This window comes from Brassica napus, chromosome C1, assembly GCF_020379485.1.
Source record: "Brassica napus cultivar Da-Ae chromosome C1, Da-Ae, whole genome shotgun sequence".
NCBI classification, from domain to species: Eukaryota; Viridiplantae; Streptophyta; class Magnoliopsida; order Brassicales; family Brassicaceae; genus Brassica; species Brassica napus.
Genome location: NC_063444.1, coordinates 1,164,099 through 1,190,973, shown reverse-complemented (window position 1 = coordinate 1,190,973; position 26,875 = coordinate 1,164,099). Strand labels below are relative to the sequence as shown.

General features: G+C 35.7%; 8 protein-coding genes across 9 annotated transcripts; 3 read left to right on the top strand and 5 right to left on the bottom strand.

Moving 5' to 3' along the window:
• Positions 1-297: 297 nt before the first annotated feature.
• Positions 298-1,232, bottom strand: BNAC01G01990D. Its single transcript, XM_013809900.3, has one exon. The coding sequence runs from the start codon at positions 1,057-1,059 to the stop codon at positions 523-525; it is 537 nt and encodes a 178-aa protein (XP_013665354.1). The 5' UTR covers positions 1,060-1,232; the 3' UTR covers positions 298-522.
• Positions 1,233-4,202: 2,970 nt separating this feature from the next.
• Positions 4,203-7,987, bottom strand: LOC106433403 (CASP-like protein 5C1). Its single transcript, XM_013874529.3, has 3 exons — positions 7,618-7,987; positions 7,402-7,534; positions 4,203-6,441 (listed from the first exon to the last, which is right to left on the bottom strand). Exons 1-3 carry the CDS (start codon positions 7,755-7,757, stop codon positions 6,253-6,255), a joined length of 462 nt encoding a protein of 153 aa, XP_013729983.2. The 5' UTR covers positions 7,758-7,987; the 3' UTR covers positions 4,203-6,252.
• Positions 7,988-8,239: 252 nt separating this feature from the next.
• On the bottom strand, positions 8,240-10,234 carry LOC125580517 (NASP-related protein sim3-like). Of its 2 annotated transcripts, XM_048745038.1 has the most exons (7): positions 10,048-10,233; positions 9,873-9,987; positions 9,548-9,780; positions 9,231-9,428; positions 9,068-9,158; positions 8,781-8,994; positions 8,240-8,711 (listed from the first exon to the last, which is right to left on the bottom strand). In XM_048745038.1, the coding sequence occupies exons 1-7, from the start codon at positions 10,097-10,099 to the stop codon at positions 8,394-8,396; spliced, it is 1,221 nt and encodes a 406-aa protein (XP_048600995.1). In that variant the 5' UTR covers positions 10,100-10,233; the 3' UTR covers positions 8,240-8,393. The 2 variants fall into 2 exon arrangements, with proteins under 2 accessions (XP_048600995.1, XP_048600994.1); XM_048745037.1 differs by having other exon boundaries at positions 9,873-10,234.
• Positions 10,235-10,384: 150 nt separating this feature from the next.
• On the top strand, positions 10,385-12,006 carry LOC106441099 (thioredoxin-like protein HCF164, chloroplastic). Its single transcript, XM_013882926.3, has 4 exons — positions 10,385-10,627; positions 10,701-10,913; positions 10,990-11,093; positions 11,604-12,006. The coding sequence occupies exons 1-4, from the start codon at positions 10,475-10,477 to the stop codon at positions 11,884-11,886; spliced, it is 753 nt and encodes a 250-aa protein (XP_013738380.2). The 5' UTR covers positions 10,385-10,474; the 3' UTR covers positions 11,887-12,006.
• LOC125580516 lies at positions 11,911-13,254 on the bottom strand. The gene is made up of 3 exons (XM_048745036.1): positions 13,108-13,254; positions 12,890-13,037; positions 11,911-12,220 (listed from the first exon to the last, which is right to left on the bottom strand). The coding sequence occupies exons 1-3, from the start codon at positions 13,180-13,182 to the stop codon at positions 12,003-12,005; spliced, it is 441 nt and encodes a 146-aa protein (XP_048600993.1). The 5' UTR covers positions 13,183-13,254; the 3' UTR covers positions 11,911-12,002.
• Positions 13,255-14,396: 1,142 nt separating this feature from the next.
• On the bottom strand, positions 14,397-16,012 carry LOC106441182 (transcription factor HHO5-like). The gene is made up of 5 exons (XM_013883027.3): positions 15,699-16,012; positions 15,467-15,627; positions 15,150-15,399; positions 14,971-15,047; positions 14,397-14,871 (listed from the first exon to the last, which is right to left on the bottom strand). Exons 1-5 carry the CDS (start codon positions 15,919-15,921, stop codon positions 14,614-14,616), a joined length of 969 nt encoding a protein of 322 aa, XP_013738481.2. The 5' UTR covers positions 15,922-16,012; the 3' UTR covers positions 14,397-14,613.
• A 4,087-nt stretch (positions 16,013-20,099) lies between these two features.
• On the top strand, positions 20,100-22,568 carry LOC106441267 (pentatricopeptide repeat-containing protein At4g37170-like). The gene has a single exon (XM_013883135.3). It carries the CDS (start codon positions 20,403-20,405, stop codon positions 22,458-22,460), a length of 2,058 nt encoding a protein of 685 aa, XP_013738589.2. The 5' UTR covers positions 20,100-20,402; the 3' UTR covers positions 22,461-22,568.
• Positions 22,569-23,980: 1,412 nt separating this feature from the next.
• On the top strand, positions 23,981-26,620 carry LOC125580513 (L-ascorbate oxidase homolog). The gene is made up of 8 exons (XM_048745033.1): positions 23,981-24,157; positions 24,259-24,368; positions 24,446-24,716; positions 24,831-24,930; positions 25,023-25,368; positions 25,436-25,801; positions 25,889-25,967; positions 26,046-26,620. Exons 1-8 carry the CDS (start codon positions 24,005-24,007, stop codon positions 26,244-26,246), a joined length of 1,626 nt encoding a protein of 541 aa, XP_048600990.1. The 5' UTR covers positions 23,981-24,004; the 3' UTR covers positions 26,247-26,620.
• The last annotated feature ends 255 nt before the right edge of the window (positions 26,621-26,875 follow it).

Sequence of the window (26,875 nt, the reverse complement as noted above, 5' to 3'; positions counted from 1 at the left end):
CTCTATTTTTTGTCAACGTGAAAAGATAAACCAGATACATACGAATGTAATATCACGTATGCATGTATGTATGAAATTTGACAATATTGCGTAACCTTGAATTTTAATTTATCTTGCTATCCAACACCGCGTTACGAGATTTTTGGAACAAGTCACATGTTCTTTTCGTATTCTTATATAAATAATGAAATAGTATTAGTTAGTAGTATATATTTCTGTGTATTCGAAAGATGAACTACTGTATCATTAATTCTGCTTATTTAAATGACCAATAATTACTAATAGACTAATAGTATAGATCAACCAAAAAAAATCCACCATAGAGATTTTAGTCTTCATGAGAAAAAGGAAAAGTGTAGGAACAGAGCTTAATTCGACAAATGTCACAAATCAATGGGAGATGCTACTAAAATTCCATAAGATAACTTTCCTAAATTGCTAAATTTGCATATTGTTTTTTTCTTAAATGGCTAAACTACCCTCAGCATAATTACAACTATCAACAAATTCCAGAACCACCATTCACTCTTCTATAACACTCAACTCCGCCGCGTAACATTCTCTCCTCCGGCGACTACTAGTGCTACCACCACCACCACCACCACCACCGTCAGCGTTTCTCCCCTTCCTCCTTCCGAAGCCTGAACCCACCGTATCATCACAGGAGGCAACTCTAACGCGATATTTATCACCCGCAACAATAGGATCCACACGTCTCCGGCGACAGCTTCCTCCACCACCGCCACCACCACTTCGCATGAGCGCAGAGTTAGCTTTAGAGGCCAATGCAGCCATCTCCTCCGCTTGAAGTGGCTGACGAAGATAGCGAAGAGGAAGAGCGAAGTATATCTGCCCTAGCTGAAGCTCTTCGTCGGCGCTAATAGCGGAGAGGGCCTCGTCGAACTCCATATCGTCCGAGTTACAGATAAAACACATGGGGTTCTTAAGCAAAACGTATCCGACTTTCACGGGTTTCGTGAACTCCATCATCCTCCCGTCTTGCAAGATCAGCTTCGCCGTCGCCACTTGAGTCGACTCGGTCGAACTGCATATACCCATATTATGTATTTCTTTTGATTCTTGGTAACTCGTTGAGCTGACTCGTAAGTCGTAACTCGTTTTCCGGTGAAAGGAGTGGGAATAATAATAATGTGGTCAGAGAAAGCGAAGAGTTGTGTTATAAATAGAGAGAGTTTATGTTTTGTGTGTTAGAAAAATTTGATGCCAAAAAAAAAAAAGATGCCACGTAGGATTTTGTCGTCTTGTAGACCAATAGGAGTGTGATTACAGGCTGTATAAGTGGTGGGGAGAGGATGACAGCTTTGTCTTGTTTAGATATTTTTTACCACTTTATTATGATTATTATTACGTATAATTACCATGTCAGTGACTGCACTTAATTATTATGACTTTCTTGTATAGATTCAGTTACCTTTGAAGCTTTAAATAGAACTGTTTTCGCGCGTACGTACATGTAACATTTACCAACTAGTATGTGATGTCTATAAGAAAATAAATATGCGTGTAATAGCTGGGTTTATGAGTGTATGTATTATGAAGAACTCGCTTATTTTGTGAATAGGTAAACTATCAATTTACTACACTGATAAAAAAAATGCGTTTGGGGTAGAATGGTAGGGTTAACTTACCAAGATGAAAGATCTAAAATTTAATATCCGACATAAAACAATAGGGTCCATTTTTATTGATGCCTTTTATGACTAGGTTACAAATTTAAATATATATATTAATTACCATTTTTGCATCTGAATAATTATGAACTTTCTTGTCACTTTTAAATCTTTGATTTTGATTGGGGAATAAGCTGTCGGGGTCCTTTAAATTCGTCAAGATATATAACATGTGTTGTTTTCCCTATAATTTTATCGTGTGTTTTTATTTGATTCACTTATATTATTATATATATACATTTAAATGTTTTGATCATTTTTACGCTTTGTTTATGATCTATTGGTGGTATGTTTCTAAAACAAAGTAGTTAATGAAGCGTACTGAAACAGTGTAGTTTGATAATAAAGAATATAACTAAGTGGCCATGACTTAAGCTAAGTATAGTAATCATTTTTCTTTTGCGACCATGGTTTCGCATATTCCTTGCAAGTAGACCTGTTTGCAGTTTTGGTTTACCAATTAAGTTGCGTAAGGACTACTATTTTACCTTTCTAATTTATACGTAGAGGCATTTACTCAACGAAAAAAGGAAGGTGGGAGAAAAAAAAACAACAAATTCATGTAACGACGATAACTAAAGAGAATATATCAAGTAGCTGTTTTAAAATGGTCTGATTGTGAATGTAAGAAAAACATGATCTGATTTTCTTGATCGATGTATAGATATACACTTCCGAGAACATATTCTATATGTGAGTTAGGTGATAACAAGCTGCATAGACTCTGAGCATGGTTTCGGGAAAATAGATAGTAATATTTAATCACCCACCATCTTTAGTTCTGGGGTTTTGTTAGTATCTCTCGGAATCTACAATTCAGTAAAACTTGTAAAATAGTGATTGGATTGTATCCTTACACAACTATACGAATTTATAAGATGATTATATAACCGTTCGATCATAATTACAATCACCGCGCAGTTAGTCTTGATCTACTGAACTTCAATCAATGTCTCAAGTCCTTGGACGTAAACTTCGTCCTGAATCATAAGGTTTTTCTTTTTGCTTTATAACGTTACAGTTTTTATAAATTTATGTTTTATACCACCAAATGAGACTGATTGAGCGTAATAAAGTATACTATAGATTATGTAACAAGTTACGTAAACGCTGAGAGTCCACGGAGCATAAACGAGGGAGCGTAAGAATAGCAAGAGAAGAAGTGTCCAGTGGTATACGTGGCCTGATGACTTATATCCACGTGTCTTCTTTCGACTCATGAGTCATGAGATGCCACATATCGTTATCGGTCCCACAATAGTCGGACAATCTTAATGGAGTTGGCGAAAACTCGTTACGCCCCTTGCTGCCTGTTAACGTCGCTCGTTATTGTTCATGCTTTCTGATATGATCTTTTTAAATACAACAAAGTCAAAATAAATAGAAATCGGTGTATGCGGTTCAGAATTATGTGTATCATTCAAATTTTATTTGGTTGTTTATTGGAATTTGGATGATGCGTCGGCCAGTAGGTGGTTAATTGTCAACTATCACACCGATGCCAGCCAGAAATGAAGCGTTTAGCTAATACTAGTATACTACTATTGTTTTCATGTTCTTTTGGGTCAAACGACCGCTCTAAATTTTGTAATAATAAATAAGCGATTTGACTATGGCCTAATAATGGATCGTTACAGGCTGAAACTAATCATCTAAACTCTCTCAGTTGATATAAACTATGGACACTATGCTCAATATGCGTTTGATATTCTAATATGTATAGTATCATTTCTTGCTTGTTCGGAAATGGCTTTATTACAGTATATCAATGAAGAAATTTAAAATAAAAAATCATTTTTCAAACATTATTACATACAAGTCAGATGAAAAAGATGATGCTGGACTGTCGAAGCAATGCTTGTTAGTCGTAATACATTCATAACTTGTGTTTTAATATTTTGTACACAATAATGTCTTTGTTCTATATTATAGATACTTATGTCGTAATTACGTGTGTTTGTTTCTATTAATAACTTTTATTGCTGTAAATAATCTAAAATATACATGCACTTGTGAAATTTAATAATGATTTATTACTTGAAAGGTTTGTTAAGTAGAGGAAAAAAGAGAACTGTCACATGCTCCATGCTTTTGTATGAAGCTTCATGGATGCTCTCCTCTTGCGGTCTCACCCCACAAAATGAGAAGATCGAATCAATTATCACCTCTTTGACCAGCAAAAGAATGCTTTCTTGGACTTCCAAAACTTTTTTCTTACAATATTATTTTACATCAGTATATCAAACTACCAAATTACACATATCTCAATAAAGAAACATATTCGATTTGATTAGATATAAGCCTTCTAGGTGTCACCAGTTAGGTTTGAATTGAGATGACTCGTTTTTGTTTCCCACCATAACAGTTCAAACATTTTCAGTCGATTATTCCATTTGCAAAGTTATGTGAATTTTTAAGCTGCGTGAAGATATTGTTTAGGCTTCCATTTACTCTGTTTTTTTTTTGACGGACTCTGTTTTTAGATATGATTGTTTTTTTCTCTCTTTTGGTGTGGATCGAAGAGGTGAAAGCTCCCGTTTAACATGTGCACCAGTACTCTATTGGATTACTAATGATTTGTACTCACATCAGAATAACTAATCATAAGGAATTAGTTAAAAACAATCAGCACTGATCATGGCGGTCCCTGCATGTTTTTATTTATATGTCGACTTGTATAATTTACGATACTATTTAAACAAAAATTATTGGAGTTTCTTATTATCTGACGTACTTGAAATATCCAAATGATCAATTTTTAATTATTTTCTAAAGCTAAAAGATATGTTTCATACGATATGGAATATATTGATTTTTGGGGTCTTGTTTTGTGTGTTTAGATACATTGAAAAAAGCTCACACTCTTCATTACGATGAAACTTCCCACCTTATAACTTACATAGAAATTTAGAATCAAAGTTTCATCATCATGCAAGGTTGTCTTGGGTCCCTCTATCTTTTAGTTAGTTATGGGCGCTTTAGATTAAATGGGTCATAGAAGTATCGACTATTATTGTTTTGGTCTTGATTTTTCCCAACATTCTATATATGCATATCAATAATTTTGATATGTAAAATTTAGAGTAATATAAAAAAAAAATTGTTCATTTTTAGTCTTTTTAATTACTACTTTCTTATAAAAAAGCCATTTTAAAACACTCTCATTCCCCCCCCCCTAAAAAACCACTCTCACTTCGGTTGAGTAAATGGGTTCCTCTCCTTTGATTGATCACTTACAAAATATTTGAAATATTACATAAACAGGTTTATAACTTAGCTTTTTGCAGTAAAACTTACTTCTAAAAAGATTGATTTAATATGATGTTAATTTTTTAAGAAAATTGTTTATGTATTGATTTGGGTATCTAATAAAATCTATAGGAACTTACGTACGGATCACGTGAATCTGTATGTGCATGCACTTGAACAAGCAGGTGGGTTTAATAAACAAAACTGAACATTTTAATATCCAAAAATCGGTTCTCATCTATAAGCAAATAAAATGAAATTGTACAATTTATTTTCTGATTAATTGGATTCATCTGTATGTATGCTAATATAAATACATATTTTAAAATTCAGATCCACATATTTGCAAACCCGATGCATTTGTGTCAGACACTTAAGATTTAGGATATAGTTCAGGTCTATATGCCTCCCTCCCGTCTATTGTATTAGAAAGAGAAATATACATTTTCTCAACATCATGATCAGGGTAATCTAATAGTATGATGGTATCATAGTTTAATCATATTAAATTGATGTTGTTAATTGAAAATGATTATTGAGTCTCACTTTAAAATCTGAATATGATTTTCTTTTTGGAACTAATAACTATATGTACCAAATTTTACCAAAAAAAAAGACAAAACTATATGTAAACAATTTGATTACAAAGATTTTGACCTACTAATGGCTCACAGTTGAGCTTGGGTGTTTGACAAAACTTGTTTGTTAAGAATCTGATTACTTTTTAATAAAAAACAATCTGATTACTTCACTATTAGTTGGACCGTATTACGCAAATTATAAGCTTTTATTTTGTCATTAAAAAAGTTACTTTCCTGGCTTTTAATTGTTATGTTTTATGTCACTATTAGTTTTCTTTGATAAGTTTGGTGCAGATATAGTTTAGAAAGTTTCGGTAGACACATGTGCAATTCTGCAATAAGCTTTACCAACTATGTACTATATAACAAGAAACAAGGTCAAAACTGTTACAGTTAAAATGCTACAACAGTTTTCTATAAATACAGTGTTCTAATGGGGCATCCGATATGACATTTGCTAATTGAATTAAACAAATACAGAATGTAGGGTTTTAAAATATCGTAAAAAAGATTTCAAAACTAGACCTATGTTTTAGTACCTAAAGATAAGTGGATCCAAAGTACAACTATAACATTGGTGCGAGTTTAGGATATCTAAGAATACGAATCCTATAATGTATGCACTGAGAAACAATTCGAATATATTATTTTCCTACAAAGATACAATTTTATCACGTTTCTCTGAACTATAAAAAGAGAAATAACTATAAACTGGTGAAACAAAAATCTGACTAACTAGAAAATAGAGAAGGGAGAAGACGAAAGTTAAAGAAAGTGGAAGCAAAGGAAAGAAACGAAGACAAGAACGCCATTGTCGCCGATAACTTGTACCGATCACAATGCTTCTCTCCAGCACCAATCAAAATTACGGTCACGCTCGCCGTTGAGCATGCACCTCCCAGCGATAAAAACGACAAAACCTGAATAAACACAAAGATTATAAGGAGATTATGATTACAAATCTCATTAATATGTATGCTTTTATTTTTCACTACATTGCATCACTTAATTTAGACTATACTACTTCTGTTTTTGCATGTGTGTTTGTGTTAATTGGTTATACTTATTATAAATGTAAAGAAAAACGACATTGAATTAAGTTCCTTTGAAGGGTCATCAAAATTTAGAGAGTCGACCACCATCCAACAACGACAACATAGATGTACAAATTGATGTAATCTAGTGATTAAAGCAAAGCAAGCGATCGACATTCCATTGATAATTGCGATGTACTAGATGTTGGATCAACTTTATCTAGCTTTGGTATAATTCGTTTCAGATGAACCAGTTTAATATTAGATATGATAATTTCCACAACTTATACTATTAATGCTTTATTAGTTTGAGATTGCACCACAAAGTCGATTACCAAAATAAAAATAAAAAAAGTAGAGTCTAAGTTAAACAAGAAAACAACAGATTATTGACCTGAAAATTTAGAACACCGGATCTATTTTTTTACAGTGGATACCATTATTAGATAACTAAGTTGGTGTATAGATAAAGCTTTATCCTTTCAGTGGCTAATGCAGTTTGGACATCCATCTTTTTCTCATCTGGTCCACAACAGACATTTATAGTGGGATAAGTTATCGCAGAAAAGCTAATGAAAAGTTGTGAAATGTGTTGCAATACCAAAGGTTCTTAGATTGTATTTTGATAGCAACCAATCAAGATATAATCGTATATCCACTATGTCTATTACTAGCCAGTATCCACAATTAATTTATTTGGACCTCTTCGAAATATCTGGTTCATTTAAAACACACGTTTCTAATCAAATGAACTAATAATGTTAATCTCCTTTTGTTTGCGTCTTACATTTGTAGATGAATGTAGCTTAGATTCTACACACACATAGAGAAGTATAGAGAACTTACCAAGTCTCCAGAGACGATGACAGATAAAACTGTTGCTTGCAGAGGAAGTCTTTGAACGATGATGGAGTACGCTTCAAGTAGGGCTAACGTAACGCTCCATGGTGTCACTAAACCCATCACTGTAACTAAATAGCTGCTCCACAACCGTCAGAAGTCTCTTCAAAACATTGTTTTATAGTTTAAAATGTAAATATTTTCAACTATTTTTTTTTTTACCAGAAGGCAGTGTAAGCGTAGAAGTCGTCGTCATCGTTGAAGCACATGAAAAGAAGTGAGGCAGAAGAGAACAGAACCTGTCCAAGACGTAGACCAATGCTTGAGCTTGTTCCAACCGACGCCGTTCTGACCACTTCCATGAACTGAGACTTTGTTATCTCTTCTATTCCTTGTCATTCTTACATGCTTCTATCAGAGTTGAACTTTGATAGATGACAAAAGTAAAAAAACAGAGGAAAGGGTCCTCTCTTTTTTCAGACAGAGGTGGAAAGACAGAAGTAGATGTGACAACAATGGGGTCAAAGGCTCATAAAAGGCATAATGGTTTTGCTTAATTATGGATTTTGTTCTTATTTCTTAACCAAACATCATCTTGCTGTTACAAGCAATTATCAAGATCTAGAAATATGATATCTTAATCACTAATAATTAGTCTTTTTAGTCACAATAATTAGCTTGTGATTAAAACCAAAAGTGAAAACAGCTATACCACAAAATGATGGCTTTCCACATGTACTAATGATCTGGAATCAATAATCTTTTGGAGACCCATAAGGCCATAACATTTACAGGCTCAGAGAGAACAAATAGATTGATTAACAAAAATAGTAAGCCAAAAAAAAAAGATTAAAACGATTAAACGAACTCAAATTACAATACAGAACTGGAACATATAGTCTTTAAGGGATTCATGGGGAGGTAACAAAACGTTTTTCTCTGTTTCTTCTGTTAAACATTCAGTAGTAATATAAGTTTTTTTTCCAATCCAAGAAGAGTTACACATCAGCTTTGTCAGAAGACTCAGGAGCTTGTTTCTTCAATGGACTTGATTCTGCATTCAACAAAACTCGCTTCACTCCTCTTCCAACAACACCCAAATGAGTAACACCTGATGATGCCCCTCCCACTCCTGAACCTGTAGGCGACTCTAAGTCCTTCCCAGTGTTCGCAGTTCCCATCCGAGAAGAGCTCATTACACCGGCAGCAGTAGCAACAGCCTTGTCACTAGCACTTGCCTTATTAGCTGATGCCATGGCCATTAGCTCAGCAAGAAGTTGCTTTGGGTTATCTGCTTGTTGTTTCAAATCCTCAAGCTGCAGCAAAACAAAAGTTGACATTAGTATGAGTTTTTTAATGTCAAACGATGGTTAAGCTCCACTTGCCTTCTTTTCTAGATCCTCTGCGAGACCAGATAAGGTTCTGATCTCAGCTTCTTTCTCAGAGACAGTTGAGGAAGTTGCTGATCCAGATGGACACTTGACCTCATTACTGAGCCTCTCCATCCGAGCTTTGCAGATTAACACAGCCTTCTGACAGTAAGGTATTGCTTCCTTAGTTTGACATCCAGTCTCTAGACAGATGCATATGCGGAAGTTTCTGAAATGTTCAAGTTAAGTTCATACAACACAACGCACAGAAGAAGAATAACAAACAATATAGAAAAGGATACAGTTCGGCTATGTGTCGACTGTCTGGTTCAACCAATCGCTCTAAGATGGACAGAGCTTTCTTGTAGTCACTCAAGGAAGACTCAATGTCCTCTGCATTGTTCAATAACCCATCATTAATGAGAAAATGGGACATTACGAGGTGAAATGAGAAGGAAACTAAACCTCTCTCGAGGGAGATTTCAGCAAGGGCAGAGAGAATATCCACTTTCTCCATTGTGTCAGTTGAGTGTTTGTCAGTAATAGCCCTTGCGATGTCCAGCATTTTCCATGCCGTATCCAAATCAGACTCATCCTCATCAGCATCGGTGTCAGATACGTCATCCTCTTGACAATCTTCACCATCCTCTTTACCATCAGAACCTACAAAAGCATTTTACAGACACAATCCTTAATACATTACAATCCATAAGCTTAATGTGAATGGAGGTGCAAGCACAAGTCTATATATAGGTGACTGACAAGTCTCAAAATTTGAGTACCTTCATGGCCACCACTTGAGCTCTCTTGCTTCTCTGGGTAGTCACTAGACACAACAGACTCCTCACCGTTTGCAATATCCTTACCACTAGACTCTTGCTGAGCTTCAGATTCTTTCTTAGGCATGTTGTTACCAAGCGGGTCAGCTTCAGCCTGAGCCTTCCCCAGAAGAGCAGATCCATATCTGTAATAAGCCTTAACGCACTCAGACGCAAGCTCACCAAAATGTTCAACCCTGAACACATAACCAAAAGTAACACAGATCTATTAGTTAAATTCAACACCCAAAATAAAAAATAAAAATCGAAACTTGAAATGATGAATAACCTGATCTCGAGGGCACGGCTGAAACAATCGACAGCTTCAGCAAAGTCACTCTCTTTCAAAAAGAGTGAGCCTTTCTCGGCCAGCTCGTCTGCGAACTCAAGCGTCTTCTCACTCTCTGCCGCGTTGTTGCAGGTGGATTCAGTGCCTACAGATTCGATCGAGGTTTGGTTAGGATCTAGGGTTTGCTCGAGTTCCGAAGCCGAAGCTGGTGCTTTTTCTTCAACCATGGCTCAAGCTTGAGAATTGGGTTTCTGGGTAGGTTCGAAATCAAAACGAGAACGTTAGCTGAGAAAGAGGAAGCGTTTATGGCTCTACTTGTAGTACCCTAAAAGGCTAAAACCCTTTCTTCTTTATGGATCTAGGAAGATGAACATTTCTATTTTTGACATGTGATGTTTTATGCATTTTAATGAGAACTGCGTGTCGTTTTGGACTATTTTTGACATCATGATGTTTTATGCGTTTTAACGGGAACAGCGAGTCGTTTGTCATATTTTTAATATGTGTGGTTGCTAATAGCTTTTAGACGCAGAGACGAAGAAGCCATCATCGACTTGTAAAGTCGAAACCTTTTGTGTGTTCTGTCATCTCTGTCTCACTCGATGGCAGCTCGCTTAGTGTTTTCGTTAAGCCTTCCATCATCTACTCAAGGAATCAACCGAAAGTTTCAACCTTTTCTCCTAACTCAAACAGTAGCTCCTTCTCGAGTTCGTGCTCTTCGTTGCCAAGCAACGCCAGAATCTTCCGAACCCCAGGTGAAAAAGTCTCGATTTTGTTATATGGGTCGATGGTGAATTTACCTAAAGTAATCTTCTTTTTGTGATTCAGGAGAAATTGGTGGTGGATAATGGCTCAACTAGTGAAACTTCACCTGCGACGAAAGAAGCTTCTTCTGGGTTTCCTGAATCACCAAACAGGGATGTTAATAGAAGAGTCGCTGTTGCTTCTGTTGTTGCGGCTTTGGCCTTGTTTCTATCGACAAGGCTTGATTTTGGGATCTCCTTGAAGGATTTAACCGCTTCAGCGTTGCCTTACGAGGAGGTTGGACTCTTTATCATGTTGGTCTTATAGATTGAGCTTTATACGAAATGCTTTAATGATTTCTTTTTTTTGTTAGGCTTTGTCGAATGGGAAGCCGACAGTGGTTGAGTTCTATGCTGATTGGTGTGAGGTTTGTCGTGAACTTGCCCCTGATGTTTACAAAATCGAGCAGCAATACAAGTAAATGCTCTTTTTATATGTGTGTGTGTGTATGATCACATTCTTCTTTAAAAATGAAGCCTTTAAATATAGATATGAACAATAAGCTGGAGCTTTCTAGTTGCAGAAGTACTTGTTGATCCTGTGTTAGTCCAGTGGGTTAGGAAACTTGTTTGGGGAATGAAGCTGAGCAAGTTAGAGCTTTGCAGATTCTTATTGCCTTGTGTTGCTTTGGTATAATGGATTAAGAAACTTCTCTAGGAATAGATTTGGCTATTGTAGAAGCTAATTAACAACAAGCTTTCAAGATTCTGGTTGCAGAGTAGATCCACTCTTGCGTTGTTGTTTAATATATATGGGAACTTGTTGAGGAATGGATTTGGAACTTTTAGATGTTATTGAACAAGCTAAAGCTTTCAAGATTCTAGTTGCAGAGGAGAACCATTAAGTTCGAGTTATTTTAACATTTTATAGGCCCTTTTGTCTATGTGCTTTGTTTAAGTTTCATTGTGGTGTTGTGTTTTTTTGTAGGGACAAGGTTAACTTTGTGATGCTAAATGTGGACAACACGAAATGGGAGCAAGAGCTGGACGAGTTTGGTGTTGAAGGCATTCCTCATTTTGCATTCCTCGATAGACAAGGCAACGAGGAAGGTAATGTGGTGGGAAGGCTCCCGAGACAGTATCTAGTTGAGAATGTCAACGCCCTTGCAGCCGGGAAGCAATCAATTCCGCATGCTCGAGCTGTGGGACAGTACAGTAGCGCCGAGGCCCGTAAGGTGCATCAGGTCACTGATCCCTTAAGCCATGGATAGAGAGAGAGAGGCAACACAATCATATAGTGCACAAAAGTAGCAATGGTTCATATTTGATCAATTGTAACTAAATGTTTGGTATGTTTGGTTTCGTTTTAAGACATAACTTTAAAACTCTAATCTGAATCTGAATCCGAAGAGTGATGAGGACTCAGCTTAGATACCATGTTTGACAGATTCTCCCTCATATCCTGAAGCTCTTCTTCCCCAAATCCCCACTTCCTTGCCACATATGATCCCATGGCTCCCCTTTGGATCCCAAGCCTCTCCAGATTCCCCAATCTACTCTCCAAGAACGGCAAAATCACGCTCGAGGGTCTCCATCTTGTAGCTACTGGTAAGGAGTGAACATCAAGTGAGCCTCTGTACATAGAATCCGACCCCGGAGTGCTCAAGATCTCACCCCTCCTCCCAACAAGGTTTCCAAATATAGAAGGAAACGGTAAAGGCAGAGGGAGAGGCTGATAGATTGTGAAACAGAGATTGAATTTCCAAAAAAAAATTGAATTTCCAAAAAAAAGAATTAGCATTCTCTGACCAGGTTTTAGAAGAATTTGATATTGATGAAGAACCTTCGTTGTAGAGGGTACCGCTTGAGCGCATGGAGCCTAGTGACCCCCTCAACGGTGAAAATGTTTCAGACGGAAAAAAAAAAACTAAAAACATGCATGTACATAGTGTTCTAAAAATCGGTCTAGGCGTCTGCTTAGTCGACAAATCGGGTATTTGCTTAGGCGTACGTCTAAACAATAATCCTCTATAAGGCGCTTGACCACTGCCTAGTGATATTTAAATCTTTGAAACAACCATTCATATAGTCAAATCCAAAACCTTGCTTGCACTAAGTAACTGTATAAATGGAGTTAAATAACAGTAAAAATAAAACCAAGCAAATGAAATTCTATAAAAATAACTGCATAAAAGAGGATGTATATCTTAAAAGTTGCAATTTAGCAAATGAAATCTTGTACCAAAAGGAATCATCTAGTTTAATAATTAATACCTTCGAAGTTGACTGAAAGCAGACGAGGAGTGTATGTAGAAACTCCCTGCTGGTTCTCACCGGAGCGGTAGAGGACGTCCATGTCAAGATTATGGTTTGGGAAGATTGGATCGCTTTCGGGGTCACTCGCCAATGCAAGCAATTCATCCTACACACAATGAATAGCAAAAAGTTCTCAACCTTAAATTTGATAATCGAGATCATTTGGTTCAACTAACCTGGAAGTTCCAGAAATGAGAACCGATGAAGTTTGCGAACTCTCCAACTTGAATCGTCACGATTTCTCTTCTCATTGCTTCTCTGAGTCGGGTGAAACTAGCAAAAGCTCAAACTCTTTAGGGCACCCACAACAATGCATGATGGTGGGTTTCTTATGGAGCCTCTCACAGTCTATATATATATATATACTCATGCAAAACTTCACACATTATCACAAAATTTTAAGATTTTTTATATTTTTTATTTTTTAAATAATCTTATTCATCATCCAAATACTTTAATAGACCATCTAATAGTCAATAATTTCTTTCTAATCATTTTTAACTAAAAAAAACTCTTTTTTTTGGTGATGAAAAATTATCATCTATAAATATACCATATTATTGGTATCCACATATATAAAATTTAATTTTCTCCCTTCTCATGAAATCATCTAAATAAAATGGTGCACCAAAAATTGACACTTCATCATTTATTTTAAACTTTTTTAAATTCTTCCTAGATTTTTAATTATCTTATTATTTAACCCAGATAATTTCACAAATTTTAATAGTCTATAATTTTTTCAAATCATCTTTGTTAGTTACAAATTTCCTTTTTTTTTATGATACAAAATCATCATCTACAAATATACCAGATTATAAAATTTAAATATTCATATAAATATATTAAAACTGTATATATAACATTTGTCAAGTTATGAGTGGTATACTATTAAAATGTTAAAAGTCATTTGAGACTCACGGAGATCCCCGGTAGTTGCTTAAAGCCTTAGCCGATCTATGTGAATATTGATGAAGGTGAAGATGTGGCCTGCTTGGCCCACAGCCCATAAAAAAACCTCATGATTGAATCAAAATCAATTTTCCGAAGAACCAGGTGGCTACACCGGTTTGTGAGTTAAACCACATAGTTTTTAAAATTATATGAAATTCAAAGACAATGATGTCGAAGACAAAGAAGCTACCAAACATGCAAATCTCGTGGATTAAAAAATCATATCGATTAATAATTCATATCCGTGAATCAATTTTTTCTATCTCATTACTTCAACAAAGAAAAAAAAAATCTCAAATCGTTATCTTGTTGTCAATTTTAAGAAAAAAAAAAATCTTATCTTTTATCCTACGATTTTTGTCTTTTTGACAATAAAAGATTCTTTCTTCTTTTTCCATAATCATTCTTCATATTAGGTAGATTGAAGAAAACCATGTCTTACACCGACAAGGTTGCTGTTTACCTGCTTACCGACGGTAAAACAAGAAAAGGACTTGTACATTCAGACAACAAAAAGAACAAAATTTTTGATTTATGAGAATTTTTTTTTATAAAGTAAAAAAAAAAAATAACACAAACCTGAAGAGTTTGATCTCTTCTCTCTATCTATATTCCCTTCTCTCATGTTTTACATCTACAAAACTCCCGAGCAAACTTTTTCAAGTTTTTTGAGCATATAACAACATAAGTTGGTAACTTTTATCTATGCATAGTATTATGATTGGTCTTCAAAGCTCAAGATCCAACCCTTGTTTCTTCTTATTTGAAACACTTCTCCAGCTACGTCCATCAGATTTCTCTTCATCCTCTGCCTCCTCTGAGCTATGTCCATTATTACTGAACAAACCTCCATCAATAAGCGGACTTTGTGGTGAATCAGACCTCGTCAAACTTATCAAGCTTTGAGTTTCTTTATCTAACACAACAGGCTGATCCGAGGATGACAAAGTCTTTGCTGGATGCTTCCGGATATGCATTCTATACTTCTGCAATAAAATATCATTTCACAAACTGTCACAATCATTCATTCACATACCAAAGTACTAAGTTTGTCAAAAAAAAAAAAAAGATGAGAGATTTTGTACTTGTAAATGGCTCTTGACTTCATCATTGGTTAAACCATCAACCTTCATCATATCTCTAATCTGCTTTGGTGTTGCCACTGGTCTCACATCAACAAACATAAAAAAAACATAATCTCAGTACAACCAATCTAAAATTCAACAACAAAGCTGGCTTCTTTTTTTAAGGTATAAGTACTAACCTTGTGACCCTCCAAGGCTATGAAGAGCATCAACGAACTTACGGTGAAGCTCCTGTGACCATCTCCTTCTCTGCTCTTTCTTCTGACTGTGAAGGCTCTGCATAGGTTTGCTGAACTGATGATTATAATCCATAAGTATCTCTGATGTTGGAGTCCTGAGAGACAGAGGAGCTGGAGGAAGGTTAAATGACGTAAATGCCCCTCCCTGAATAGGCTTATGAGTCACAGACCGATCTTCTTTTTCGTTTGTCTGTTCACAAATGATCAAAGGTTAAGACCACAAAACAGAACATCAAAAGGTTTGGTTTTTTTTTTACCGATTGCAATTGGGAGTTAGGGTTGGAGATCCATAACTGGGCAGAGCTCATCCAGTTCTTCTTATTATCACTTTCCACTTTTGCCCCTTCACCCACATCTAATTTACCATCTGATGCCATCACCACTGATGATGAAGCCTCTTCCTTTAACGTCTCAATCGCTACACGTAGAAACCCATTTCTTCAATATCAAAAACACAAATCGATTGAAAACAATTGAGAATCAGTATACCTTCGTTCAATAGGAGCATGCATAGAGGTAGTTCCCGTTTAAAAACATCGATCTTTTTCCTCTCTTCCTCTAATTTTCCGACATACCCATCGATTTCAGACAGCTTCGAATCATAATCTTTGATCCTCGACACTTCGTCGAGAAATTGAGACAAGGGTTTTGCTAGAGAGTACATGGACAGATTCAAATTAAGACCCATCTTATCTGTACCTGTCTGAACCATCGAAGAAATAAAAAAACAATAAGATAGACAAAGAAGCTGCGAGAGAGACGTTTATTTATAAAGAAGAAGGAAGAAAAGGTATTGGGGGAAGAAGATGAAGGACGCGGTGAACCGCAGCCGCTGTAATTAAGTGGAATCTCGAGGGTGTTTGTGTAAATTTGGTTTAATTAAGATTGGAACAAAGAATCTTTTTGTACACACGCGGCGAATCGTTACACTCACTTATTCTATATTTTTTATTCTCTTGCTCATTTTTATTTGATTTGTTTCCTTTTTTTCTTTAATTTGTAAAAATACACAATATCCATTTTTGGGAAACTTGTTATTGTTTTTGGTATTACTGCTTGCCATTCAATCAAGATTCTCATATTCTATATCCTGTATTTAATGTTTTCTGGATTATAAAAAGAAATGTGGTATTGTGAAAGACTGAATAGTTCTATACTATTTTATGCACAAATGATGGTTGAGGTTCTTCCACTGAATATATGTTTTCTAAATATATATATATATATATATCAGTTACTGTATATCTTTATAAATGTTGAAAATTATAGAAGTTTATGTGTTGAAATAAGTTCAGTTTTTGTAACAAGATGGTGGATACTTATTATTTTTAATCAAAATTTGAAGTTAGAAATATTAAATTATATAATATATATATAATTATTATTATTATTAGTTAAAATGGTAATAAATTATTTGGACATATCTTAAATGTGTGAGATCTTTCTTTTTTGGGTTTTTCTTGTGGAATTTTTTGGGTTTTTCTTGTGGAACAAGGAGTTTCATATACTAAATCTACTATGTTTTATATAATGATCATCCGTTTTTATTAGGTTTGTATCTATCATTTATGTTTTGTGTTTGATTTAGCAAAATGAGTTTGACCAGAAAAATAAAACAATTGGAAAGTGGATATACATCTTTTACGTACGTCTATTTTTTTGTCGATGGTTAATTATGCTATATTACAAACTATGAGAAATATTACAAGACGATTCTATGGCCGCCAATTTTATCTGTTTCATGAAGATTCACGCCTGATTGCATCATCCTGAGCCGTCTTATGACATCTATGCCTGACGGTACTCTTTGCGACATGCCGAAGATCTCATGTATGTTTTTTTTCCATAAATCTGCATAATTCGTCTATGCTTTTACGCCTATGTTTGGATTTACGTTTATATATTTATAAAAAATATAAACATGGCTTTTGATTTTTCAAATTATGTAAATATGTAAGAGCAATTTGTCTTTTAATTAAAAATAGAAAAGTAACATATGATTATTGTTTGCAGTTTGCAAACATTTATTATATAGTCGTCACAAAGAAAAAACAAAGGAATGTGAAAACATCTGAAAAAAAAAGAAATTATCAGCCAAATGTTTCACATTTCACATGCATTCTAAGATTTAGAGTTATATAGTCAGCCAAATGCTAGACTAAGTATTGATAATATAAAAGTCTGTTCAACGCAAATTTGATTGAACATGAACTATTGAACATAGAACTTAATTAAGTTCGTACTCATTTCCATCTCAACATAGCTTTATACTGAAACACAATTTAATGGAATATAAACGTTCGTTATATAATATTTTAGACTAAATCAGCAATTCTGTTCACACGATTTTTCTTAAATTGACAAACGCACTATATAAGTAGGATGATACATAGATTCGTGCTTTGCAATTTGCGCCACTATATATATTATATAACTATACTACATAAGTCAACAACCTTATAAATAATATTTGGTATAATATATCCATTTTAGTTTATACGAAAACCTTTTGTTTCGTTTTATCGTTATTATTGAAACAAGGATTATACCAAACAATGTGTTAGAAACCGACACATATCGGTGCAAGAAAAGTAAAGTGGTCAAAAGAACTCGGCATAGTCTTTTTAACTATACGCAATGTCCATTTACATTCACATTGAGCTATAGTCTAAAGATATCACGTAACCATAGTATTTAGTACTATAAACTTGATGGTGCTTTTCTGCAGCATTTTATTTGGGTAGGCATAAACAAGTTATACATTTTGGTATGGATGCTGTTTCTTCAAACGAAATTGTATCATAGTGTCACAATAGTCGATACTATGCAAATAACTATAGCCATTTTCATTAGGGCATCTCCAACCCAAACATATTTCTTTTTTCCTGTAAAATAGTGTAATTCTATTATATAATAACTTTTGTTTAAATAGTTGATTCTATATTATAGAATAAAATATAGAAAAATGTCATTTTTTATTCGAATTAAAAAAATACTCAAAAGAAAATAGAGTGCTAACGGAAATGGTCCTAGTAACACTACACGATCATATATTTTGGAAAATGAAAAACATGCATGCATAAGTAAGAAAATGAGGAATAATATAAATTTATTTTGCTATTGATTAAAAATAAGCAAAAATGAGGTCATTTCTTTTGTTCTTTGATTCTTTCCATTAAGCTTATAAATAAAGACATTTTGGAGATATATTTTTAGAAAAACGACGGAGACTTAGCAAAATTAAGTATTCATCCACTGTGCTTGTTACTAATAAAAACTTACGTACGTGAATTCATATCTTTATAATAGTTGGGACTTTTAGAAGAAAAAAGGCGATGTAAATATTCCAAAACACAAGAACACTAGCCAATTAGCAATGAACAAAAAGGATCTTTCGCATAATCCAATGTAAAAAGAAAAGATCCCACGACGCAAACCAACTTTTTCGACGCTTTTTCAACTTTTTCGACGCCATACACGAATGTATATCTACCAGTTTAATACTAGCATTTAACTTTTCGAAATAATGTTCCTATAACCAAAAGAAAATATTCCGGAACACACCATAGCATGCATGTAATATGTCTAACCACAAGGAATCTAACGGACGGACATAAAGAAACGGCTATTTGTTGCCAACTATTGCAGGACATGTGTCCAACTAATCTAAGATTTTTCACTGGAAACGTCTCGAGTTGTATAAGGACGTCGAGATAGTGATACCATTAATTATAATCTCTTTTGTGGGTTCACGAAACGTGTCCTTAACCTTTTGTATTAGTTTTTTTTCAATCCATTCCTTTTATTTTTTTTCTTACAAAGTTCTAACAAACGATGGCTTTTTGCCCTGTCTATCTCATTTGAAGATAAGGTTCTCGTCGTTTCTATCAGCGAGAATCCAATGATATCTTTTGGTGAATAAGCAAAGACAACCCCACTATTCTTTAATAATTTCAGATCCTCTTTCAAAAACTTCAAATTTATAACATTTGGCATCAATCATAGAAGGAATAACTTGATGGTATACTGTAAATTTTGTTTTATAAATGCTAAGGGACTTATCAAAGTCCCTACATACAACATAATTCCTAAACTATCCCACAACCTACATATTAAAATCCATATACATTACCAATTTTTTATAAAAATAATCCATATACATCTAACAATTATATTTTCTTAGAGCATTTCCAACTCACCTTTATTTCTATCTCTATAATAGAAATTTAGAAGCAAAATCACTCCAACACATCTCTATTTTTGCCTCTAAAATAGAGATTGCTATTTTTTTTATCTATTTATAGAGGAAATAGCATTCCTCTATATATAGATATCTCTATTTTAGAGAAATACACTGGTGTAAAACTCATCTCTATTACAAAGTTACTATATTTTAGAGATAAAAAGAGATGGTCTTAACAATTGAGAATCTTGAACTGAAATCCGTACTAATCAGTAGGACTTAAAAAAATAGTTAATTTTGTCTACCTAAAACGTTAGTACTAACCAACCATGAATGAAATAACCGAAGAAAATCTCAGAATACAAAACTTAAAATGAAGGCTTTAGCAACTTGATCACCATGAATCGATTAAAACTTATAAACTAATTATAAAACTCATAAATTTGAAGTTATATTTGTTGGGAGAATTAATGAATTGAATCCACCAGTAAGACTAAATTTTGCGAATGATTTCACATATGTTTTAATCAACCACACTCAACTTTCCTTAAGAAATTGTTGTGTTAGTTGGTTTACACATGTAGTTTCAATGATTCTTTTATTCTCTACAACTAAAAAGCTGAACGTGTTTGGATGGCCTTAGTTTCGTCTTGTAAAGATGAATAACCCAATAAGATGCTGTTTTCTCTTGACAAAACAAAGGAACAAAGATAAATAGTAATTCCATTTTTCTGTCTAATAACAAAAACAGTCAAAAAAGTGATTCAAGGGGTAAAAGAAATAGTTACTATATAGTCAAAGTCAACAACAAATCCGTTGTCGTCTAGCGGTCAGGGTATCTGGCTTTCACCCAGGAGACCCGGGTTCAATTACCGGCAACGCAGCCTATTTGTCGTTTCGGTGTATTAAATTTTTTTTTGCTGCCGTCATGTTGCCGGCGACGAGATCTTTACTTCACAAGTCTGCAATTTTACATTCCACCGTTGTTTTTTTTTTCTTCTTCGTGGAAGATGAATCAAACGATTGCGAGAAAGTTAAGTACTTTTGTGACTATGTCATCTTCTTACGCCTCAATGAAGCGATTCCCCGAGAAGAAGTTCTTCAATTCGAATCAAGAAGGCGTTAGTGTCGTCGAGCGATTATGTAAAGGTAAGAGATTTAGTGAAGCAATTGATGTTCTCTGCGAGCAGAGGCAATTGATCGAAGCTGTTCAGCTTCTGAGTCGAGCAAAGAAACCACCGCCTGCTTCTACTTACTGCAACCTAATCCAAATCTGCACACAAAGACGCGCCATTGAAGAAGGTAAGAAAGTGCATCGACACATTATAGCCTCTGGGTTTGTTCCCGGCGTCGTTATATGTAACCGCCTGATGAGAATGTACGCGAAATGCGGGAGCTTGGTTGACGCGCGGAAGGTGTTCGACGAAATGCGGCAGAGAGATGTTTGTTCGTGGAACGTGATGGTGAACGGTTACGAGGAGGCTGGGCTGGTCGAGGAAGCCAGGAAGGTGTTCGATGAAATGCCTGAGAGAGATAGCTATTCGTGGACGGCTATGGTTAATGGGTATGGTAAGAGAGATCAGCCTGAAGAGGCGTTGAGGATGTATAGCCTGATGCAGAAGGAACGGGATTCGAAAGCTAATGTTTTCACTGTTTCGAGCGCGGTGTCTGCCGCTGCTGAGATTGCTTGTATCCGTAGAGGGAGGGAGATTCATGGGCATTTGGTTCGAGCTGGTTTGGATTCGGATGAGGTTCTTTGGAGTTCTTTGATGGATATGTATGGAAAATGTGGTTATATCGACGAAGCGAGACGCATCTTTGATAAGATAGTTGTCAAAGATGTCGTCTCGTGGACGTCGATGATAGATAGATACTTCAAGTCTCGTAGATGGCGCGAAGGGTTCTCTTTGTTCTCTGAGTTGATAGGTTCTAATGCACGGCCTAATGAGTACACTTTTGCTGGAGTTTTGAACGCTTGCACTGATCTCACTACAGAGGAAGTTGGGAAGCAGGTTCATGGATACATGACGAGAGTCGGGTATGATCCTTACTCCTTTGCGTCGAGCTCTCTTGTGGATTTGTATACAAAATGTGGAAACATGGAGAGCGCGAAACGCGTTGTTGATGGATGTGATAAACCTGATTTGTTTTCTTGGACTTCTTTGATCGGCGGGTATGCGCAGAACGGGGAGCCTGAGAAGGCGTTAAAGTACTTCGACTTGCTTCTTGAATCTGGAACCAAACCTGATCACATTACCTTTGTGAACGTCCTCTCCGCTTGTACTCATGCAGGGCTGGTCGAGAAGGGACTCGAGTACTTCCATTCGATAACAGAGAAGCACGGGATGTCTCATACAGATGATCACTACACTTGTCTTGTTGATCTGTTAGCTCGGTCCGGAAGATTCGAGGAGGTGAAAGACGTCATCAGCGAAATGCCGATGAAACCGAGTAAGTTTCTATGGGCCTCTGTGCTCGGCGGGTGCAGCACTCACGGGAACGTTGATCTAGCGGAGGAAGCGGCTCGAGAGCTGTTCGAGATAGAACCGGAGAATCCAGCTACTTATGTCACAATGGCTAACATCTATGCAGCGGCAGGGAAATGGGAGGAAGAAGGGAGAATGAGAAAGAGAATGAACCAAACCGGAATCACCAAAACGCCCGGTTCGAGCTGGACCGAGGTAAAACGTAAGCATCACGTGTTTATAGCGGGGGATACTTCGCATCCAATGCATGAACAAATAGTTGAGTACTTGGGCGAGCTGAGGGAGAAGATGAAAGAAGAAGGGTACGTTCCGGCTACGAGTCTTGTGTTGCACGACGTAGAAGATGAGCAGAAGGAAGAGAATCTTGTGTACCATAGCGAGAAGCTCGCTGTTGCGTTTGCGATTCTGTCGACGCCAGAAGGAACGGGGGTTAAGGTGTTCAAGAACTTGAGGTCTTGTGTTGATTGTCACAGTGCTATTAAGTTTATATCGAAGATTACGAAGAGGAAGATAACGGTTAGAGACTCTGCTCGGTTTCATTGCTTTGAAAATGGACAATGTTCTTGTAGAGACTATTGGTAACGAATATAACTACTTTTGGTACATCCATGTCCACCCACTAAGGTTGCAAACTAGCAGAAAAATTGTAGATTGTATTATGTTTAAGATTAATGTTTTCTAGAAGCTTAATAATGTACATATAATCAAAGCATTAGAGAGATTAAGGAACAAAAGCACTAATAAGATTTTGTAGTCTCAAGATAGGTTTCGGAAGATGAGGAATGAGGACGCATACAAACACATGCATGCATTAATAATGTAAGTACAAATACATTATGTCGTATAAATACATTAGGATATAGATTCACATGGTACAATCGAGCTTACTGGTAACGAAACCATGGGTGGTTAATAATAAGAGTTTCTTTCTCTTCCCTCAATGTGATCTGTTGTAGGGAGGGATGCATCACCATGTCTCATGTTTCCGAGTCATTAGCAAATGCTTTGACTCCACCTTCTTTTATTTATTTTTATACTAACAAAGTTAATCCACACTGGAATTTTTTGAGATAGAAGAACTCTTTATGCTTTAATTAATTATAAGACTTAATTATGTGATCTTGATTTGTTAATTATATATATTACTCCTATAGAATCTATGTGCATACATCAAATCAAAAGTCAACCGAATTTATTTTGAGCATTCGATGCTGGCGGGAACAAAATAAGTTAACCACATATAGATCAAGATCTTCATTTTCACACGTTTGTTAATTATTTCTTTAGTTTGAATTTGCAACTCCAAAGTCAAATCTCTAAACACACACCCATTGCATACAGTTTTTTATTTATTTCTTGAACCCAAAAATATCTATACAGCCTTACAAAATCTGCTTCTACGGAGCCCTACCGGACATGGGTTTCGTGTGTATCAATCAACTACTGGAACGGTAGTACTTGAGTCACTCCAACAACTCATTTTAGTTTATATATTGTTGAGTCACTCCAACAACTCATTTTAGTTTATATATTGTTGAATAAATGTTGTTACTACAAAATATTTGGTTGCAAAGCCATCTTAGTGTTTTTCGATACTTAGACACCGGCGCTTCTTAGACATCGATCTACGTTTTGTCGATTACAGTTTTTACTTTGATATAATTATAGTATTAATTAGCTGTATGTAATACGTAATATCACACTAGGTCAGCACAAATAGCTCTTAACTTTATAGCTGGTTTTTGAGAAACAATTGTTTTTTTTTATTAGAAACATTTTAAAAATGAAGATCTCTTGCCGACAAAGAAACTTGGCAATTTAAGAAAAAATAGAGTAAACATTTCAATTATAATTCCAAATCGCAATCTATATGGTGTTACATTAAATGTAAAAGTTCTCTCAAGTCTCAAGGCAAGCATTTGCATGAAGTACGCCGCAAAATAGCTTATGGAGGCTTCCGTGTGATGCATGGGGATTCACGTCGTCCACGCTGACAAACTTATTAATAAAACACTAACACGTAATTAGTATCTCTGACTTAAGATTGGACTTACGTCGAACCTTAAAACATAGACAAATCGAAATCTTGAGAGAGATCAAGATTTGCTTCTACTTGCCTTGCAAAAATGAAACCGACCAGTCTCCTACAATGTAAGTTATTCATAGGAAGCTTGTTATTTTGGCTCGGCTCTGTTTTGGTTAGTGCAGAAGATCCATATTTGTTCTACACTTGGACTGTTACTTATGGAACAAGATCTCCTTTAGGTGTTCCTCAACAGGTATAAATATATAGACTTTGATTTTTATACATTAGATTTAGTACCGCTGTTAAGAGAAATTGACATTAATTGATGTATTTTCTATATTTTGGCGTGTTTAGGTTATTCTTATCAATGGACAGTTCCCTGGTCCACCGATTGAAGCTGTCACAAACAACAACATTGTTGTTAATCTCATCAACAAGCTCGACGAACCTTTCCTCATCACCTGGTAAATAATCTTATAACCAGTTGAGCTACTATATTTGGGGATAAGTATACTTATAGGTATGTTGTAAATATGTGTAGGAATGGAGTGAAGCAGAGGAGGACATCGTGGCAAGACGGAGTACTAGGAACAAACTGTCCGATCCAACCAAACTCGAACTGGACTTATCAGTTTCAACTTAAAGACCAAATCGGTACTTACACTTACTTCGCTTCCACGTCGATGCACAGAGCCAGTGGTGCTTTTGGGGCTCTCAACATTAACCAGAGATCCGTTATTACCACTCCTTATCCTACCCCAGATGGCGACTTCACCCTCCTCGTCACTGACTGGTTCAAAATGAGCCACAAGGTACATATTCCAAACACAAAATACAAAACAAACAAGAAGTTATGTACGAGTGCACATGCCATTTCTTACAATGTGTATACGCCTAATGCTTTTTTTTTTTTTAACTATTGTTAGGATTTACGAAAGCGGCTTGACGCAGGCTATGCACTTCCTCTTCCTGATGCTCTTCTCATCAATGGTGTTTCTAAGGGTTTAATCTTTACTGGTGAACAAGGTAATGTCATCACATAAAACCCCATCATGATCCTCTTTTTTTGTAACATTTCATGGATGGTCTAATAGTAGTTTGTTATGTATTTTCGCTAGGCAAAACATACAAGTTTCGGGTATCAAATGTCGGTATAGCAACATCGATAAACTTTAGGATTCAAGACCACACAATGAGCCTCATTGAAGTAGAAGGCGCTCACACTCTTCAGGAAACCTATGAATCCCTTGACGTCCACGTTGGTCAGTCCGTGACCGTCCTGGTCACTTTAAAAGCTTCAGTGAGAGACTATTACATCGTGGCTTCGACCCGGTTTACCAAACCTATACTAAACACAACCGCGAGTCTTCGTTACCTAGGCTCCAAAAACGCCGTCTCTGGCCCCCTTCCCGTTGGTCCTACTTATCATATCCACTGGTCTATGAAACAAGCAAGAACCATCAGGTACAATAATAGCAAACCAAACCGTAAAAACCGGTTATGTTTAATTTGATTTAATGATGTATTTTAGGATGAATTTGACGGCAAATGCTGCAAGACCAAACCCACAAGGATCATTTCATTATGGTACCATACCGATAAACCGGACTCTAATCCTAGCCAATGCGGCTACGATGATCTACGGGAAGCTTCGGTACACGGTAAACCGAATATCATACCTCAATCCAGCGACACCGTTGAAACTTGCCGATTGGTACAACATTTCGGGTGTGTTTGATTTCAAGACAATGCTTAGCACTCCTACGATCGGACCAGCTCATTTTGGTACATCGGTTTTCGATGTTGAGCTCCACGAGTTTGTTGAAATTGTTTTCCAAAACGACGAGAGATCAATTCAATCGTGGCATATGGATGGTACTAGCGCCTTTCTTGTCGGGTAAGCACCTTACCTTGCCCTCTCTGATCTATCTAAACCGGGTCCGGTTATTTACAACATAAACCGAAATTGATTATTTTTTGTCAGATACGGGTCAGGGACATGGAATGTGACCATGAGGAAACGTTACAACTTGTCTGATGCTGTTGCAAGGCACACTTTTCAGGTAAATAATTTTTTTAAAAATCTCAAAATGGGATATGAAATAAAATGATTGAATCTAATGATCATTGTGTGTGTGAAGGTGTATCCGTTATCATGGACAAGCATATTAGTGTCGTTGGATAACAAAGGTATGTGGAACTTAAGGTCACAGATATGGTCGAGGAGATATTTAGGACAAGAGCTCTACGTTCGCGTTTGGAACGATGAGAAGTCTCTTTACACTGAAGTTGACCCACCTCTTAACGCTCTTTATTGCGGCCAAGCCAAACGCCCTAGTTAGATATGATATATTCCACATATACTATTATTGTTTTTTTTCTTCTTTGTTTAATTAGGTCAAAATGAAGGGTGCTTTTTTCAAAAGTGAGAGTGGGGGAAAAAATACAAACGTAATCAATACGTAAACCTCATTGATTTTTTCAATAAACAGACAAAAACAAAGGAAAACTTTTTTTCCTGTCTTATGATTTGTATATTTTTGGGAAATGTTCATGCATCTAAAATTGATAAAAAAAATATATTTAGTTATATCATATTTTGAGAAACTATTAACGTATTTTATTATCATAGCACAATTCCATTACGATACCATCAGTGCATGAGTGTACACATTCCATCATTATGTACCAATCAAACACAAAAAGACTTCTAAAAATGAATTCGACTTTGTTGCTGCAGGCTTTGGTTTGGCTTTATGTACGTAATCAGCAAACGAGAGCGAATGAATATAACAAATTAATCTCCTTTTATTAATCAATTGATCAAATGTACAGAGAACATACATAACCTAATTAGCTAACCCTAAACCAAGCAAAAACTTCCACAAAGAGATTCTTAATATATATAACCAAAAAATCAATTCAGTAGACCTTTTTGTAAATATTTGAGTTCAATAATGTCAATGGTAGT